The 17,232-nt window shown below is 35.6% G+C and overlaps 1 protein-coding gene across 1 annotated transcript in view; it reads left to right on the top strand.

The window, feature by feature from the left end:
- The window catches only part of NAF1 (nuclear assembly factor 1 ribonucleoprotein), a 41,433-nt gene extending 24,834 nt beyond the window's left edge, over window positions 1-16,599 (top strand). Inside the window, exons 5-8 of the mRNA XM_005556207.5 lie at window positions 270-430; window positions 3,384-3,435; window positions 7,334-7,436; window positions 11,854-16,599. Coding sequence (XP_005556264.2) covers window positions 270-430; window positions 3,384-3,435; window positions 7,334-7,436; window positions 11,854-12,302 — 765 coding nt within the window. The 3' untranslated portion in view covers window positions 12,303-16,599. The remainder of the gene's footprint in view (window positions 1-269; window positions 431-3,383; window positions 3,436-7,333; window positions 7,437-11,853) is intronic.
- Window positions 16,600-17,232: the final 633 nt, after the last annotated feature.

The following is a 17,232-nucleotide window of genomic DNA, read 5'->3' as shown; positions in this document are numbered from 1 at the left end:
ATGATTTGAATTTGGTGAGGAACAAACTTGTTACTGTTGTTTTTACATTCATAGAAGGGAAATCTGGAATGAGCGAGTGCATTTTAATCAATACATGAAGACTGAGTATGTAAAAATGACAAATATAAATAAAAATTATTTTATTGCCCTAACATTGACAAAATTACCTTGTTCTAGCAATTATCAGTGGGATTTTTAAAAGAAAACACTGCTAACTTTTCAAATAGTTATTTTACATGTTAAAAGAGGACTTTGTGTTTCTATTACAGATATTTGAGATATTTGGACCTGTTGCACATCCATTTTATGTGTTACGGTTTAATTCTTCAGATCACATTGAGAGTAAAGGTATTAAAATAAAGGAGACTATGTATTTTGCTCCATCAATGAAAGATTTCACCCAATATATATTCACAGAAAAACTTAAACAGTAAGTACTTTACTGCCATGTTGTTCTTCACTTACGTAACTTATATTTCAAGAATAATTCTCAGTGATTTAGTTTCTTATAGTTATATTGTGTCTCCCTTGCAAAGAGTTCATTTATCTTCCTAACAATATCTTTGAAGCCTACAATTTATTTTCAGATTTTGTACGTAGAACTCATATCTTTTGCAAAAAATGAAATAATCAGCCATTACGAGCACATTTGAGCCTTGTACACTATCTGATTCTAGTTCAGTGTTTTTTCCATTATATACTTTCTTTAATGTACTTGCTATTTTAGTATTAGTACTAATATTACTATCATTTCTTAATAACTTTTTTTTCAGTTAAGTAAAATTCTTTTGGGATTCTATTTAGAGACCTTGCTCTTCAATAAAACTTAATTTTCAAGAGAAAAAAAATGAGTATATCTCTTTATTTTGCTTATAAATTGTAAGTTTGTAGAGAGACAACTAACACGTGTCCCTGAAGAATTGTGTAGAAAGCCATGGTGTATGGAATTGACCTAACCAACAAACCAGTGCTCTCCATTTTCTTTACAAATAATGCTAAGTGATTTCTGTGGCATGTGACCAGCAAATTTTTATATTTTTGCTCCCATTGGTTGAATATTTTTCAAATGTTAGCTGTTGCCAGCTGTTAGTCGTAAAGCTGTTTGTATCAGTTGAACTTGTTATAATTATGTTATTTAATTTTTTATATCATCAGATAGCATATGAATTTAAGTAGAATAGATTTTTTTTAATAAAAATAACTTGAATGCTTTCGAATGATGTAATGAATATGAGCCACAAAAAATATTTTCAGATTGGGAGTGGAAGAAAAGACTGCCAAAGATTGGGGGAAGGTTAAATCCAGAAAGACTTTGCACTCAGTTTGACAAAGAAGTTCCTTTTAGTTCTAGCTCTTCTTTTATTGGAAACTTAAAACCTAGGCGATAGATTTTTATAGATGCTGTTTTTGCAGGAAAACAAAGGAGCTTTGGTCACTGAGTAACTTCGATATTATGTCAAAGGTACCAGCCCCAGTTGCATGGCATAAGAAGATTACTTATGCCACTTACATATTAAATAAAGTCTCAAGTCACCAAATTTCATTTATTTCAGAGATGAAAATTTTAGTCCTGATAATTGATTTAACTCATGTTTAAGAATCTACATAAAAATCTGGAGGAATATTTTGCCTAAGTTATTCTTCAGATTGCATAAGGTTATTTTCCTAAATAACGCTGACAAGAAAGATGTATTAAATAGACACAAAGCCTTCAAGATATTAATATATTCTAAAATGCTTTAAATATTTAGCATTTCATCCTGTTTTGAATATAAAGATACTGCTGTGGATATGCCACATATGCAGCTTTTTAACAAATAGAGTATTTTAGCTTAAAACAGATAAACTTGAAGAGGTTTTCTGAAGATGGTTTTTAAATAGATTTTAAATAATAGATTCAGTCTTTGGTTTTGATTTGCAGTTCTTCTATTAAGAAGTAGTAGTAAATCAATGAAGTGGGAAATTAGACCTATATTTCAGAAACCTCCCTCCCCTAGGAAAACTGTTGTATTCTAGACTGCATTTTGGCGTCTGTCATGGGAACTCGGTGGAGGACTTTGTCTTTGAGGTAGAGAAGTTCAGCTCCTTTCAAGCTTACTGTTCTCTGATGAGGTTATTTTGATCTTAGTTTCTCATGTACTTACTGTCTTGTTAAAAGTGCTTTTTGAAATGTTGCTTGATCTTTCCATTAGTAGATTTTGATTTTTTGTAATAGATGCAGTAGTTGGGGAATTTTTCCCATTTATGCCTGTGATTCCAGGCTAACAGCAGTCCAGATCATGAGATGTCACGTATGCAGAAAGGAATACCAGAGCTATATTTAAGGCGCATGTGTGAAATGACAATTGAGGAAATGCTTTTTTTCTTTTAAGTGATGGAAAAGTCATTGATACTCATATATAATGTCAAAGTTCTGAATCAAAAATTTAAAGCAAACTTAACAACTTTCATGTTGTGCCAGCAAACTGACATCTGTACATTGATTTTAATGGCCTTAATTCCTGGGAATCTTATTTTTGAGATCTAGTTTAAAACAATAAGGACATCTAGTCCTAATACTTTGTAATATTTTACTTTGTGATATTTTAACATAATGGAATAACAAAATAGTACTTGAAACTATGAAATTAACAAAATTAAAAAGATTAAAAATGAGCTTTCACAAATTATACTGCTCATAATAGATTTCTGTACTTCTGTTGGTTGTAAAGTATAAAACTCTCCACCAAAAGTTGTTGATTTTCAGCTGCAATTACACATTTCACACATGCCAGTTGTTATATTGTCCTTCAGAATCTTTAAAGCAGCTCCTCTTCCTCTTCCTCAAACTATTCATAGTTAGCCTTCATTTGACCCTCTCTGCTTTGAGAATCAGTGTTGGAATAAGCCTTGGTTACTCATAGAGGATTACTGACATTCCTCAGGTAAACTGAGGAGAAAATAATTCATATTGATATCTCTGCCATTAAACCTGTAAAATCTTTGAAAAGGGAATGGCTCAGTCAGTTTTGTGTAGTTCACACGTGGAACAACTTCCAATCTACGGTTGGCATGAAATAAGGGTTTTTTTAAAACTCAGTTTTGTGAAAACTGCAAATATCATGAAAACAAAAATCAAAAGCGCTGTCCATCTGCTTTCCACTGCACACCATAGCCTTGGCTTCTCATTCCAATTCCCTAATCCTAATATTTATATTTGCCCAACTTTTGTGTTTTTCTTAGGAACTTCCCACATCTTTTGAAATAAGGTAAAAGACACATAAGTGTATTGCAAAATTAAAGGTTAAACTCATGTCCTTTATTATTTTTGGTACTTTTAAGTTATAAGCACTTAACAGAATTGTGATAAATACTTTTTTGACTCCCATCCCCACCCCACCCAGGGATAAGGGATCAGATGCATCGTGGAAGAATGATCAGGAACCACCACCAGAGGTAAGTATAAGTTTTTTTATGCAACATTTTATAAAGTAGGGCAGGACTTAGTCTTATAAATTTTATCATCCTTGCTGTTAGGGAAGTCATTGGTACTGGCTAGCAGCCATACTGCATTCTCCTGTTCTAGCCCATGTATTCTCTCACCCTCCTAGATGACTATTTTATACCTTTCAATGAAAGGTTTTGATTGGTCATTTAGGAAAAAAACTTTTTTCAGTTACATTTAGTTGTATTTTAATAATTATCACCTTATTTACAATGTAATTTGCTATTTTTGTTAACTTTGTTGATGTGTGATAAAGGCAGGCTGTCGTTAGTTTTAAAAAATTTAATTCAGTTTAGTAAATACACCCACCGTATGGGACATGAAGACGTGGTGCTTTTAGTAGTAGTAAGCTGCCCTTCTTTTGGAAGTACAAAATCATTGGAAGCACCAGATGATTGGAAGCTACCTAACTCTCTACTTTTTAACGATATAACTAACTTTCTAAAAAGGGACCTTGATTTTCTTTTTGTATCTACATCAGTAAAACAATAGTTTTATGCCCCAAGGTGACTTGATAATCTAGTCTTCCTAGAAATGTGTAGTAAATTTAGGAATAATATATAAATGAGTTAATGATTTAATAGGATTACTTGGTTAACATTCCATGAAAGTGTTTAAGCAGATTATCTTGAGGGTTTTTTTTTTTTTTTGAATTACAACAATGAATATATTCATTTCTTAAAAATAGCATGTATTTATATAGTATAAAATAAAAATGTATATAAATATTTTTATAAGTAAAAATCATACAGGAGAGTTTTTAAAACTTTCTTGGCAGTTCTTATGAAGTTTTCTCAGTATTACAGTTTGTTTTTTTTTAAACGAATATAGACATGGGGGTCTCACTATGTTGCCCAGGCTGGTCTCAAGCTCTTGGCCTCAAGTGATCCTCCTGCCCTCAAGCGATCTTCCTGCCTCAGCCCCCCAGAGTGCTGGGATTACAGGAATGAGCCACCTTGCCCAGCCAGTATTACAGATTTTTGATATTTACAGATTTAACCTTGGTCATTTTAGATGTTTAAAGCAATGCTAAATCATGATCTGTATTAGTTTCTAATTTTACTGAGGTATGAATCAGGTTTATACCCACTTAGAGGGTTTTGTACAGGTATTAATCACTTAACCAGTGAATGATCCTTGCTCAGTATCTGAATTAAAATGGAATTATGTTTTCTAAGTCTGTGTATTTATGTGATTTCAATTAAGGCTCTGAATATTCACTTAATGTTCTGAATTAAGTTTAGAGCATCTAGAGCATCTTATTACTGGAATTACATGTTTTAAAATGTTTAGAGATTCATAAATATCTCAAAACATATTTCTTGTAAAATCCAGATTTTCTTTTTTTCTTTTCTTGGGTATGGGATGGAGTTTTGCTCTTTTTGCCCAGGCTGGAGTGCAGTGGCACAATCTCGGCTCACTGTAACCTCTGCCTCCGGGTTTAAGCGATTCTCCTGCCTCAGCCTCCCAAGTAGCTGGGATTACAGGCACATGCCACCACGCCCAGCTAATTTTGTATTTTTATTAGAGACGGGGTTTCACAATGTTGGTCCAGGCTAGTCTTGAACTCCTGACCTCCTGTAATCCACCCCACTCTGCCTCCCAAAGTGCTGAGATTATAGGCATGAGCCACCGCACCCGACCAGAATCCAGATATTCTAATGAATCCCTGTTGTTTCTGACCTAACCATTGAAGTTACCAATTACAGCAATGTGAGTTATTCGTAAAATTGGTTTGACTAGGTTAATTGCCAAATTACATCTCACCTAGTTCATGGTGTTCGTTTTTTCCAAGTACCTAGAACTGGATCATTAAGTATGTTGGGATTTAATTATGTAATATTTGTTGATGAAACTTTGTAGTATAGAATTATTGCCTGGTGTTGATCATAGATTAAAATTATAAATTCGTGAAGTTTAAACTTAAAAAGAGAAAAGAGAAACATCATGTGATGTGAAAATAGAAAGCTTGCATAAAGGAAAATAAGAGAAATTATGTGTTATGAAATGTTGGACTGTGTAAATAAACTAAAAATTACCTAGGGTTGTATCATATTCATCTTCATAGCCATTTTTAATATGCCACCATATACTTTATGGTTGAATAAATGTATTTAATGAATGGAAATATGAATTAATTTGCATATAAGAGACGTGAATTTTTCTCTGATTTTAGGAGTGATAGCAAAATACTACCAAAGTAATCTCTGTGAAATAAACTATTCCCAATTAAAATCCTTAGTTCCTCCCTCCTGCTCTTAAGATGATGTTCAATTATTTAAAATGGCACAATAAGGTTCCTTATTAGTGTCTCCAATTTTATCTTTTCTGGTTTTGCTGTGTAAGAAGCAGCAGCTTTCACTTTACCTTTCAGAACCATTTTTCTTTTTTGTATATACTATGTTCTCTCATGCCTCTGTGTGTGTTGTTTCCATTCCCTGAAAATTCTCTTTATTTTCATAGCTGACTCATTCAGGTGTTTCTATTGGGTTACCCATATCAAGAAAGTCTTCCTTTTCCTTTTTTCTCTTTTTCCAGCACTATAATAACATAGCATTAAGTCGTAGCACTCGTTCATTGTACATTTAATCTGTTTTCTCAGAAAAAGGAGTCTTCTATCTGATCTCCATACTTTCTAGTGTCTGTCAGATACCAGATTTAACCTGAGTTTTAAAATTTTATCCCTTTAAGATCAGTAATGAGAAATAGTGCATTAGAAGGCATACAATTATTTCATGTTTTCAAATTAGATTTCAGAATCTGAAGTGTATGGATTCCTGTTGATGGAGGATTTGATCTAGAATGTATTCCAGTGAAGCCATACTGAAAATTACATACAAAGACTTTCATATACATTTTATTTCTTCTTTTTAAATGTGTATCCATCCATACATAGTGGGCCTGCTTTCATATATTTTTTGTATGAAACATAATAAAAGTTTTCTGGTGTTAATAATAGAATAATAAAATGCCTGAACGTAGGAATGTAGATACCATGGCAGTCATAAGATATATAGCTCATAAATCTTGGTTTCCTCGGTAGATTATAAGAATGAATCCTAATTCTTAGTTGCATATGAGTTTTACCACCTTTAATTTTTAAATAATTTCCTCTTAGGAGTTGGATCATTCATGTATCTGCTTATAAAAGCCTTTGCCATGTTGGTCAGGTTGGCGTGCGTCTGTAACCCCAGCTACTCAGGAGACTGAGGCAGGAGAATCGCTTGAACTTGGGAGTCAGAGGTTGCAGTGAGCTGAGATCGTGCCACTGCGCCAAAAAAAAAAAAAAAAAAAAAAAGCCTTTGCCTATGGTCCTATCTAAATAGCTTCCTCATGATTTGTGTACCCTTATTTTCCCTCATTTATTTATAGTTCTTGCTATATACTTAAAATTATATTTAAAAAATAAGATGGTAAACCTGTAAAGAATGAACCTGTGAAATGTTTAGAACAGTGCTTGGATGTGTATTTTGAATGAATGAATTATGGAACATTGTCTTCCATTTTTTATTGGCTCTGATAATGTATATAATTTACTTAGTCCTTGATACTCTTACCTTTGGCACTCTTTTGCATCTGATACTATGATGAATCTTAAGTCTAAACTGGAAGTCAGACTCATATCTGAAGGTTGATTACTGACCTGTGTTAATTAAAGAGTCATTAAGCATTTATCAAAAAATATTTTTCTACCATGTCTAATTCAGATATAGAAAATATTAAGTATCAAAAAGGCAACTTTTTTTAGTCAATGATTAGTAATAGGCTTGTTTTCTTCACCTCCAAGTATGTACTATTGAATTGGCAAATCCATGTAACATAAACTTACTATATACTTTTCTCTGCAAGGCCTTAGATTTCAGTGATGATGAAAAAGAAAAAGAAGCCAAACAGAGGAAAAAATCTCAGATTCAAGGCCGGAAAAAACTCAAATCTGAATTTAATGAGCCAGGTGAGTGAATACAATATATATAGTCGTTTTTTTATCTTCATTTGCATCTATATAAGTTTATCAATAATAAAACCAAGGGAAACATCTAGGTTTTCTCTGTTTACCTCCTAGCATCCTGCTAACATTTAGAGCCCTTACATAGCAGGAGGTGTGGTAGTTTTATGAACTTAAGCAGTAAAAATGGCTTCCTGAGGTAACAGACAGACTAAACTTTGTTACTTGTGCTTGTCAGCACTTTTTTCTTAAGATACCTGTTTGCTTCCATGATCAAGTACTTGATGAACCCCTAAATCACAGTATCTTATTTATAAACATGCATTCCCTTTACCTTTTTTAAAAAGTTAAACTTTCTGAGATAACCGTAGATTCACATACAGTTGTAAAAATAATAGGAGAGGTGTTGTTGTATGCCCTTTATTCAATTTCCCCCAGTTGCAACATCTTGCATAACTATATATGGAACACTATCCCAGCCAGGGTATCGACAGGATACAATGAAGCTATACAACATTTCCATCACCAGAGAGCTACCCAGTTGCCTTTTTATAGTCACAGCCACGTCCTTACCACTCAGCCCCTCCTTTACTCATGGCAACATTAATCCATTCTCCATTTTCATATATTTTGTCATATCCAGAAAATTATATAAGTGAAGTTATACAATATAGTATGCTTAGGGAAAGGCTTTTGCCACTGAGCATAATATCTGTGCGTCTGCTGGAAACCATCATTCTCAGCAAACTATCACAAGAACAGAAAACCGAACACCGCATGTTCTCACTCATAGTGAGAACAATGAGTGGGAATGGAACAATGAGATCACTTGGACACAGGAAGGGGAACATCACACACCGGGGCCTATATTGTGGGGAGGGGACCAGGGGAGGGATAGCATTAGGAGATATACCTAATGTAAATGAGGAGTTAATGGGTGCAGCACACCAACATGGCACATGTATACATATGTAACAAACCTGCACGTTGTGCATGTGTACCCTAGAACTTAAAGTATAAAAAAAAAAAAAATCTGTGCATCCACCCACATTACTGCATGTATCAATAATAGTTTGTTCCTCTTCATTACAGAGTAACATTTCATGGCATGAATTTACCAGATTACCTAACCATTCATCCACTGAAGGACATCTAGGTTGTTTCCATTTTGGGGTTATTAGGAATAAAGCAGCTATAAATATTTATGTACAGTTTTTTTGTGAAAACAGATTTTTATTTTTCTGGAAGAAATGCCCAAGAGTACAATAGCTTGGTTGTATAATAGTTGCATTGTATGTTTAGTTTCCTAAGAAATTGCCATATTGTTTTTCAGCATGGCTGTACCATTTTACTTTTTTTTTTTTTTTTTTTTTTTTTTTTTTTTTTTTTTTTTGAGACAGAGTCTCGCTTTGTCGCCCAGGCTGGAGTGCAGTGGCGCGATCTTGGCTCGCTGCAAGCTCCACTGCCTCCCAGGTTCACGCCATTCTCCTGCCTCAGCCTCCCTAGAAGCTGGGACTACAGGTGCCCGCCACCACGCCCGGCTAATTTTTTTGTATTTTTAGTAGAGACGGGGTTTCACCGTGTTCGCCAGGATGGTCTTGATCTCCTGACCTTGTGATCCGCCCGCCTCGGCCTCCCAAAGTGCTGGGATTACAGGCGTGAGCCACCGCGCCCGGCCCCCATTTTACATTTTTATCAGCAATGGATGAGTGACAATTTCTTTGCATTTTCTCCCGCATTTGGTGTTATCACTCTTTTTAATTTTGGCCATTTTGCTAGGTTTGTAGTGCAAATATAATTGTGGTTTTAATTTGCATTTTCCTAATGGCTAATGGCATTGAACATCTTTCCATGTGCTCATTTACCGTCTCTATCTTCAGTGATATGTCAGTTCATTATCTTTTGCCACTTTTAAATTGTATTTCTGAATTTTTACTGTTTAGTTACGAGAATTTAAAAATGTGTATTTTAGATGCTCGCTTTCTGTCAAATATGTGGTTTGTTCATGATTTGTCTAGTCTGTAGTCTTTTCCCTCTTTTAAGAGGGCCTTTTGCAAGACCAAAGTTTTTTAGTTTTGAGGAAAACTATCAATTTTGTTTATGGAATCTGATAACTTCCTGCTTAGCTTTAGATCCTAATGATTTTCTTCTGTTTTTTTTCCCTAAAAGTTTTGTAGTCTGTTTTAAATTGTACACTTGTGATTCATTTTGAATTAAATTTTGTATGGAATGTGAGGTTAGTCTTGAAATTGCGTAGAGTGATAACTCCTACTTTATTTTTCTTTTTCAAAATTATAATCGGTATTCTAGGTCCTTTACCTTTCAGTGTAAATTTTAGAATCTTATCTACATCAACAAATGTCTTGCTGAGGGGTTTTTTTTTCTTTTTTTTTTCTTTGTCTGTTTTTTGAGATCTTCTTACTCTGTTGCCCAGGCTAGAATGCAGTGTTACAATCATAGCTCACTGTAACCTTGAACTTCTGAGCTTTTTTTCTTTCATTCTCCTGACAGTATCTTTCATGGAGCAGAAATTTTTAAGTTAATGAAATTCAGCATATTGATCATTTCTTTCATGGATCATGCCTTTGATGTCCTATCTAAAAAGTCATTATCTAAAAAGTCATTATTGGCCGAGCACAGTGGCTCATACCTGTAATCCCAGCACGTGGGGAGGCCAAGGTGGGCAGATCAGGAGGTCAGGAGTTCAAGACCAGCCTGGCCAACATGGTGAAACCCCGTCTCTACTAAAAATACAAAAATTAGCTGGGCATGGTGGCGCATTCCTACTTGGGAGGCTGAGTCTGGATAATTGCTTGAGCCGGGACCCGGGCGGTGGAGGTTGCAGTGAGCTGAGATTGTGCCACTGCACTCCAGCCAGGCCTGCAGAGCGAGACTCCATCTCTAAAGAAAAGTCAGTATCAACCCAAGGTCATCTAAATTTTCTTCTATGTTATCTTTTAGGAATTTTATAATTCCGCATTTTACATTGAGGTCTGTGATCCATTTTGAATTAATTATTGTGAACGGTGTAAGATTATTGTCTAGATTTATTTATTTATTTTTTTGCCTATGGGTGTCCAGGTTTTCCAGCCCCATTTGTTAAAAACACTACTTTTGCTCTGTTGTATTGCCTTTGCTCCTTTGTTAAATATCAGTTTATTATGTTTATGGGGATCTATTTTTGTACCTTCTGTTTTGTCCCATTGATTTATTTGTCCGTTGTTTCACCAGTACCACACTGCTGTGATTACTTAAACTTTATAATACGTCTTGAAGTTGGGTAGTTTCCGTCCTTTGTTCTTCTCCTTCAATATTGTTCCATTGAGTTTTTTATTTTGGTTATTGTAATGTTCAGTTCTAAAATTTCAATTTATTCTTTATTTTATATCCTTTTTTTGCTAAAACTTTGTAATTTTAATTTTTTAGAATGTTCATAATATCTTGTTGAAGCATTTTTATGACTGCTTTAATACCTTTCATAATTCTAACATCTTTGTGACACCCTTGGTTAATTTTTTTTTTCATTGAATTTTAAATCTTCCTGGTTCTTTTTGTGATGAGCAATTTTCTTTTATTGAAACTTGGGATATTGAGTATTATATTACAAGACCATGGATCTTATGTAAATCTTCTGATTTAGCTGGGTTTGTTGTAATTGTTTCCTTGTCTTTTTAAAAATGCTTCTCTGGCAGCAAGAAGAATGGGGTAGATTGAAGTCTAGGTATTCCTCTTAGCCTCTGTTGACACCTTTGGCCAAGGGGTGCTGGATGAGGGTAGAAGTTCTGACACCCCACGAGGTATTTTCTTATGCCCGGTAGGGACAGGAGTACTTTGTCATTCCTCCCCATATGGCATGCACTGACGCCAGTGGAGGATGGCCTCATTATCACTGGATGGGGACAAAAATCCTAACTCTACTCAGTCTTCTCTGACGTTGTCACAGTGTAAAAGAGGGAAGAACACTGTGTTGCTGCCAGTGGAGGTGGAAGTTCAGGTTCCCCATGTGATGTTCATGGTCACTGCGGGGAGGCTTGTTACTGGCACCCTGTTCAGCCTGTTCCTGATGCTACTGCGGTGGAAGGGTTGGAGTACCTCATTACTGCCTGTCAAGGATAGAAGTCTAGGATCCATACTCAGCCTTTGAGAGTGTGTAGAGATGGTGACACATTTTCTTCTGTGGTGTTTGGCTGGAGTAGAATGGTTATCGTCTAAGTGTTTTCTGACTTGCTCGATTATCTTTCTTTGGCATTAGGTTTTGTCTTTTCAAATTCATTTAAAATTTACCATTTTATGTTTTAAACTTTTTTAACTGCCATAAGATATACCGGATAATAAAGAAAATTCATAATTGAAATTTCAAACAGTGCTTTTTGATATATTAAACTTACTTTTGTTGTTTTGTTTTCCCTCCCCTCACTCAAAGGTGAAGATTTTGCTGAAGTACATCAGAATTGGAATGCTCACTCTACTTCAGAGCATGCAAAAGGATATCGTAACAGAGAATTCACACGAGGATTTTCCAGGGGCAGATACCCTCGATCTTGCCATGGCAGGCCTCCACCTCAGCATTTCTATAATTCAGAACATATGGTATCTCAGGAGACTTCAGGATTTCCTTCTCAGAGACAAGATAATCCCATTATGCCACAATACCCCTTTCCTCTTCCAATGTTTGATGTGCATAATTTTCCACTCCGCTCTCCACCCCCACCACCACCCCCACCTGTAAACATGAGTTGGGCTACACCAAACATGGCAGCTCATCCATTACTTAACTTACCATACTCCCTACCCCCACCCCCTCCCCCTCCACCGCTGGCTCCTCCACCCTCCTCTGGAGATAGTAATTCTCATTTTGGACCTTACTATTAGATGACTATGCATTTCCAGAGAAATGTGGACTTTTCATATTATGTGGTAAGGATTTTTTTGTTTTTTTAAAGAGTGATTATGGAGCTAGATTTTTAGAAAAACTGTAAAATACTAAATGATTCCTTCTATTGTAAGTTGATATATATTTGTAACCTTTGTGAAATTGTATTCATATGAAAATGTCAGCTCAGATTCTTGGGGGAACATTAAATTATGTAATATTTAATTAAAATTTTGAATTCATGCCTCTCCCTCCCAACCCCACCCAATTAAACTATGTATATAGTAATGGATATGGGACAAGTTTCATCATGGGTAAAATATATGGAGCACGTTGATTTTCTTGCTGTAATATGAATATAAGATGTTGAAGTCCTTTTGAGAGTCTTTAAACTATTTTTATAAATTTATACTTTGGAAATCAATTTTAATTACAAATGTAATTTGTGAGTAAATTTAAATGACCATAATTTTTCTTTTTAAAACAGTTGAAGGGTATAGAGGAGAAAATTCTTATATATTGGTAGAAGCTCTGATTATAGCTAAAGTAAAAAATATTTATTATGCATAGGCAAGCTACCATTATCTGTGCAAAATATTTCCTTTATTTGGGCACTATTCAGAAGACTTTACTATTTAACCTCCTAAAAGGGATGTAAAGATTATTCACAATAAGATCTATTTAGGGATTTTGTCTTCCATATTTGTTTTCCAGATCCTCACATGCAGACTAGGTTCAGTAAATAACAAATATTTATTGAATATCTGAATATAGAGTTTTTAATTAAATGAGTAATGACTACTGCTTTATATTATGAAGTGTCAACTTAAGGGAAATTACGGGTTTTAGAACTAGAAGAGACCATTGAAATACTCTAGTTTTCATTTACTAAATGAGGAGTCTAAGTGTCCCAAAGAGGTTAAAGTAATTTAAGATCACTCAGCTAGTGAGTTGACAAGGAGTTGAACCTAGTTCTTCTGGTTTTCTGATTAGCAATTTCCACTAATTAGATGTTTCCCAATCTTACATTCCTTTACACACTTAGGAAACAGTGTTGATATGGCACATTGGAGTAATCTGGAAACCACTTAACACAAGCCCATGCACTCTGGTTGCACTGAGGCCCCACTTTTCTTTCTCATGAGCTGAGGGGACTCTTTCAGCATTCTTTGTACACAAGTTGAGAGGCTTTGCCTTGGTACACATTAACTTTGTCATGTGAATACTTTCTTCATTATTTTTTAAAATATTTTTGCAACTTCTCTTCAGGAGTTACCTTCGCAGGTTATAGCACAGTCTTTTTATGATTGTTAGAATATTGTTAAGAGTTTATGAGATTATATCTAAAAGCACTAAAAGAAAAACCCAAATCCTTTTCCACAAGAATGGGAATAGTAACATGTTATTTTTAGTCATCAAGCTGTTCTGATCATCATGGCATTTAAAAACCTGTCCATTTCGGCTGGGTGCAGTGGCTCATGCCTGTAATCCCAGCACTTCGGGAGGCCAAGGTGGGTGGATCACCTGAGGTCAGAAGTTTGAGACCAGCCTGGCCAACATGGTGAAACCACGCCTCTACTAAAAATACAAAAATCAGCCGGGCTTGGTGGCACATGCCTGTAATCCCAGCACTCGGGAGGCTGAGACAGGAGAATTGTTTGAACCTGGGAGGCAGAGGTTGCAGTAAGCCGAGATCACACCATTGCACTGCAGCCTGGGTGGCAGAGCAAGACTCCATCTCAAAGTAAAAATCTGTCCATTTCTTTACCTCAGGTACAGGTATATCTCACAGATACTGTGGCCTCAGATCCAGACCACTGCGGTCAAATAAGTCACACAAAGTTTTTGGTTTCCAAATGCATATAAAAGTTATGTATACACGCTACTGTCGTTTATTAAGTATACAATAGCATTGTGCCTAAAAAAACCAATGTGCATATCTCAATTTAAGAGTACTTTACTGCTCAAAAAATAATAATGACCCTCTGAGCCTGCAGTGAGTCATAATCTTTTAGCTGGTGGAGGGTCTGGCCTCAAGTGTTGTTGGCCGCTGACTGATCAGGGTAGTGGTTGCTAAAGGTGGCAGTTTCTCCTAATAGACAGCAGTGAAGTTTGCTATGTTAATTAGCTCTTCCTTTCACCAAAGATTTCTGTGTAGTATGTGATGCTACTTGATAGCATTTTATTCTCTGTAAAACTTTGAAATTTGGGATCAAGTCCTCTCAAACTCTGCTACTGCCTTATCAACTAAGAAGGTTATGTAACATTCTAAGTCCTTTGTTATCATTTCAACAGTGTTCATAGCATCTTCACCATGAGTAGCTTTTACTTGAGAAACCTCATTTTTATTCATGCATAAGAAGTAACTCCTCATCTGTTCAAGTTTTTTCATGAGATTGCAGCAATTCAGTCACGTCTTTAGGTTCCACTTCTAATTCTAGTTCTCTTCCTATTTCTACCACATCTTCAGTTACTTCCTCCCATGAAGTCTTAAACACCTCAAAATTATTTATGAGGGTTGGAATCAACTTCTCCCACACTCCTGTTAATATTGATATTTTGACCCCCCTCATGAATCATCAATGTAGTTAATGACATCTTAAATGGTGAATCCTTTCAAGAAGATTTCCAGTTTACTTTGCCCAAATCCATCAGAGGAATCACTATGACAGCTATAGCCTTACAAAAAATATGCTTATATAGTAAGACTTGAAAGTCAAAACTATTCCTTGATCCATGGGCTATGGAATAGATGTGTTAGCAGGCATTAAAAAAATTCAACTCCTTTTACATCTCCATTGGAGTTCTTGGGTGACCAGGTGCATTGTTAATGATCAGCAACATTTCGAAAGAAATCTTTTACTGAATGGTGGACTGAAAATCTTTAGTAAACCATGATATTAAAAGATGTGCTGTCATCCAGGCATAGTTTTTGTATCTGTAGAGCACAGGCAGAGTAGATGTAGCAAAATTCTTAAGGACCCTAGGATTTTTGGAATTGTAAATGAGCATTGGCTTCAACTTAAAATTACCAGCTGCAATACCCCTAACAAGATAGCCTGTCCTTTGAAGTTTAGAAGCCAGGCATTGATTCCCGCTCTGCAGCTATGAAAATCCTAGATGGCATCTTCTTTGAATATAAGGCTATTTTATGTACACTGAAAAATCTGTTGTTTGGTGTTTAGTGTATCCTTATCTAGATCTTCTGGATAACTTGCAGCTTCATTTTGTACTTTTATGTTATGGAGATGGCTTATTTCCTTAAACCTCATGAGCCAACCTCTGCTAGCTTCCCACTGGGAGAGAAACTGCAGTTTTTCTCAGCCTTCATAGAACTGAAGAGAGTTAGGGCCCGCTCTGGATTAGGCTTTGGCTTAAGGGAATGTTGTAACTGGTTTGATCTTTTATCCAGACCACTTAAACTTATTGCATATCTGCTGTAAAGCTGTTTTGCTTTCTTACTCCTGTGTTCACTGGAGTAGTACTTTTAGTTTCTTTTAAGAACTTTTTCTTCGCATTCACAATTTGGCTGTTTGGCACAAGAGGCCTAGCTTTTAGTTTGCCTCAGCTTTCAACATGCTGTCCTCAGGAAGCTTAATCATTTCTAACTTTTGTTGTAAAGTGAGAGACGTACAACTCTTCCTTTCACTTGAACACTTAGAGGTCATTTTATGGCCAGTAATTGGTTTTATTCCAGTGTTGTTGTTTCACGAAATAGGAAGGCCTGAGGAGAGAGAAAAGGAAACAGCAGATGTGTGGAGCAGTCAGAACATACACATGTATCCATTAAGTTCACTATATTATATGGGCATAGTTCGTGGTGCCTCCAAAACAATAGTAACATCAAAGATCACTGATTGAGATCACTATAACACAAATAACAATTATGAAAAAGTTCAGAATATTGGGAGAATTACCAGAATGTGACAGTATACATGAAGTGAGCATAGGCTGTTGGGAAAAATGGAGTTGATACACTTGCTAGGTGTGGGATTGCTACAAACCTTCGATTTGTAAAAAGTGCAATGTATATGAAGTATAGTACAATGAAGTACAATAAAACAGTGTGTGCCTATAGTATTATCTGACAGTGGATATTTACTATCTACAGAAACATCTGAATTGTACCATTTGATCTTTGCTTTAAATTAAGTTGATATCTTAACCACTTAGGTCCAATTGCCTTCCTCTCTATACAAATCGGCCCTCTCTGTCTGTGGGTTCAGCATCTGTGGGTTCAACCAATTGTGAATCACAAATATATAGAAAAAAATAAAATGTATGGTTGCAACTGTACTGAACATGGTAGACTTTTTTTTCTTGTGATTATTCCCTAAACAATAGAGTATAACTATATAAAGTTTTTACATTGTATTAGGCATTATAAAATAATCTAGAGAAATTGTTTAAAGTATTGGGAAATGATTAAGTCATGAGGGCTTTGCACTTATGTATGGATTAGTGCCTTATAAAAAGGGCTGGAAGGAACCGGCTTAGATCCATTTTGCTCCCCAGTCTCATCCACCATGTGAAGAAGACTCAGTATTCTTCCCTCCGGAGAATGTGGCAACAGGGTGCCGTCTTGTAAGCAGAGAGCAACCCTCACCAGACACCAAACCTACTAATGCCTTCATCTTTACTTCTCCAGCATCCAGAACTGTAAGGCATACTTATTTATTTTAGAGACAGGGTCTTGCTATGTTGTCTTAGCTGGTCTCGAACACCTGGCCTCAAGCAATCCCTTTGTCTCAGCCTTTTGAGTAGCTGAGATTACAGGTACAAGCCACCATGCCCAGCATAAATTTCTGTTGTTTTTATAAATTTCTCAGCCTGTGGTATTTTGTTACAGCAGCACAAAAGGACTAAGTCACCAACTGTCTCTTATTTGGAAGAGAGAAATAATGCAGTTGTCGTCATCCTCACCTTAAT

This window comes from Macaca fascicularis, chromosome 5 (assembly GCF_037993035.2).
Source record: "Macaca fascicularis isolate 582-1 chromosome 5, T2T-MFA8v1.1".
Taxonomy (NCBI): Eukaryota; Metazoa; Chordata; class Mammalia; order Primates; family Cercopithecidae; genus Macaca; species Macaca fascicularis.
This window is presented reverse-complemented; position numbering and strand designations above follow the sequence as displayed.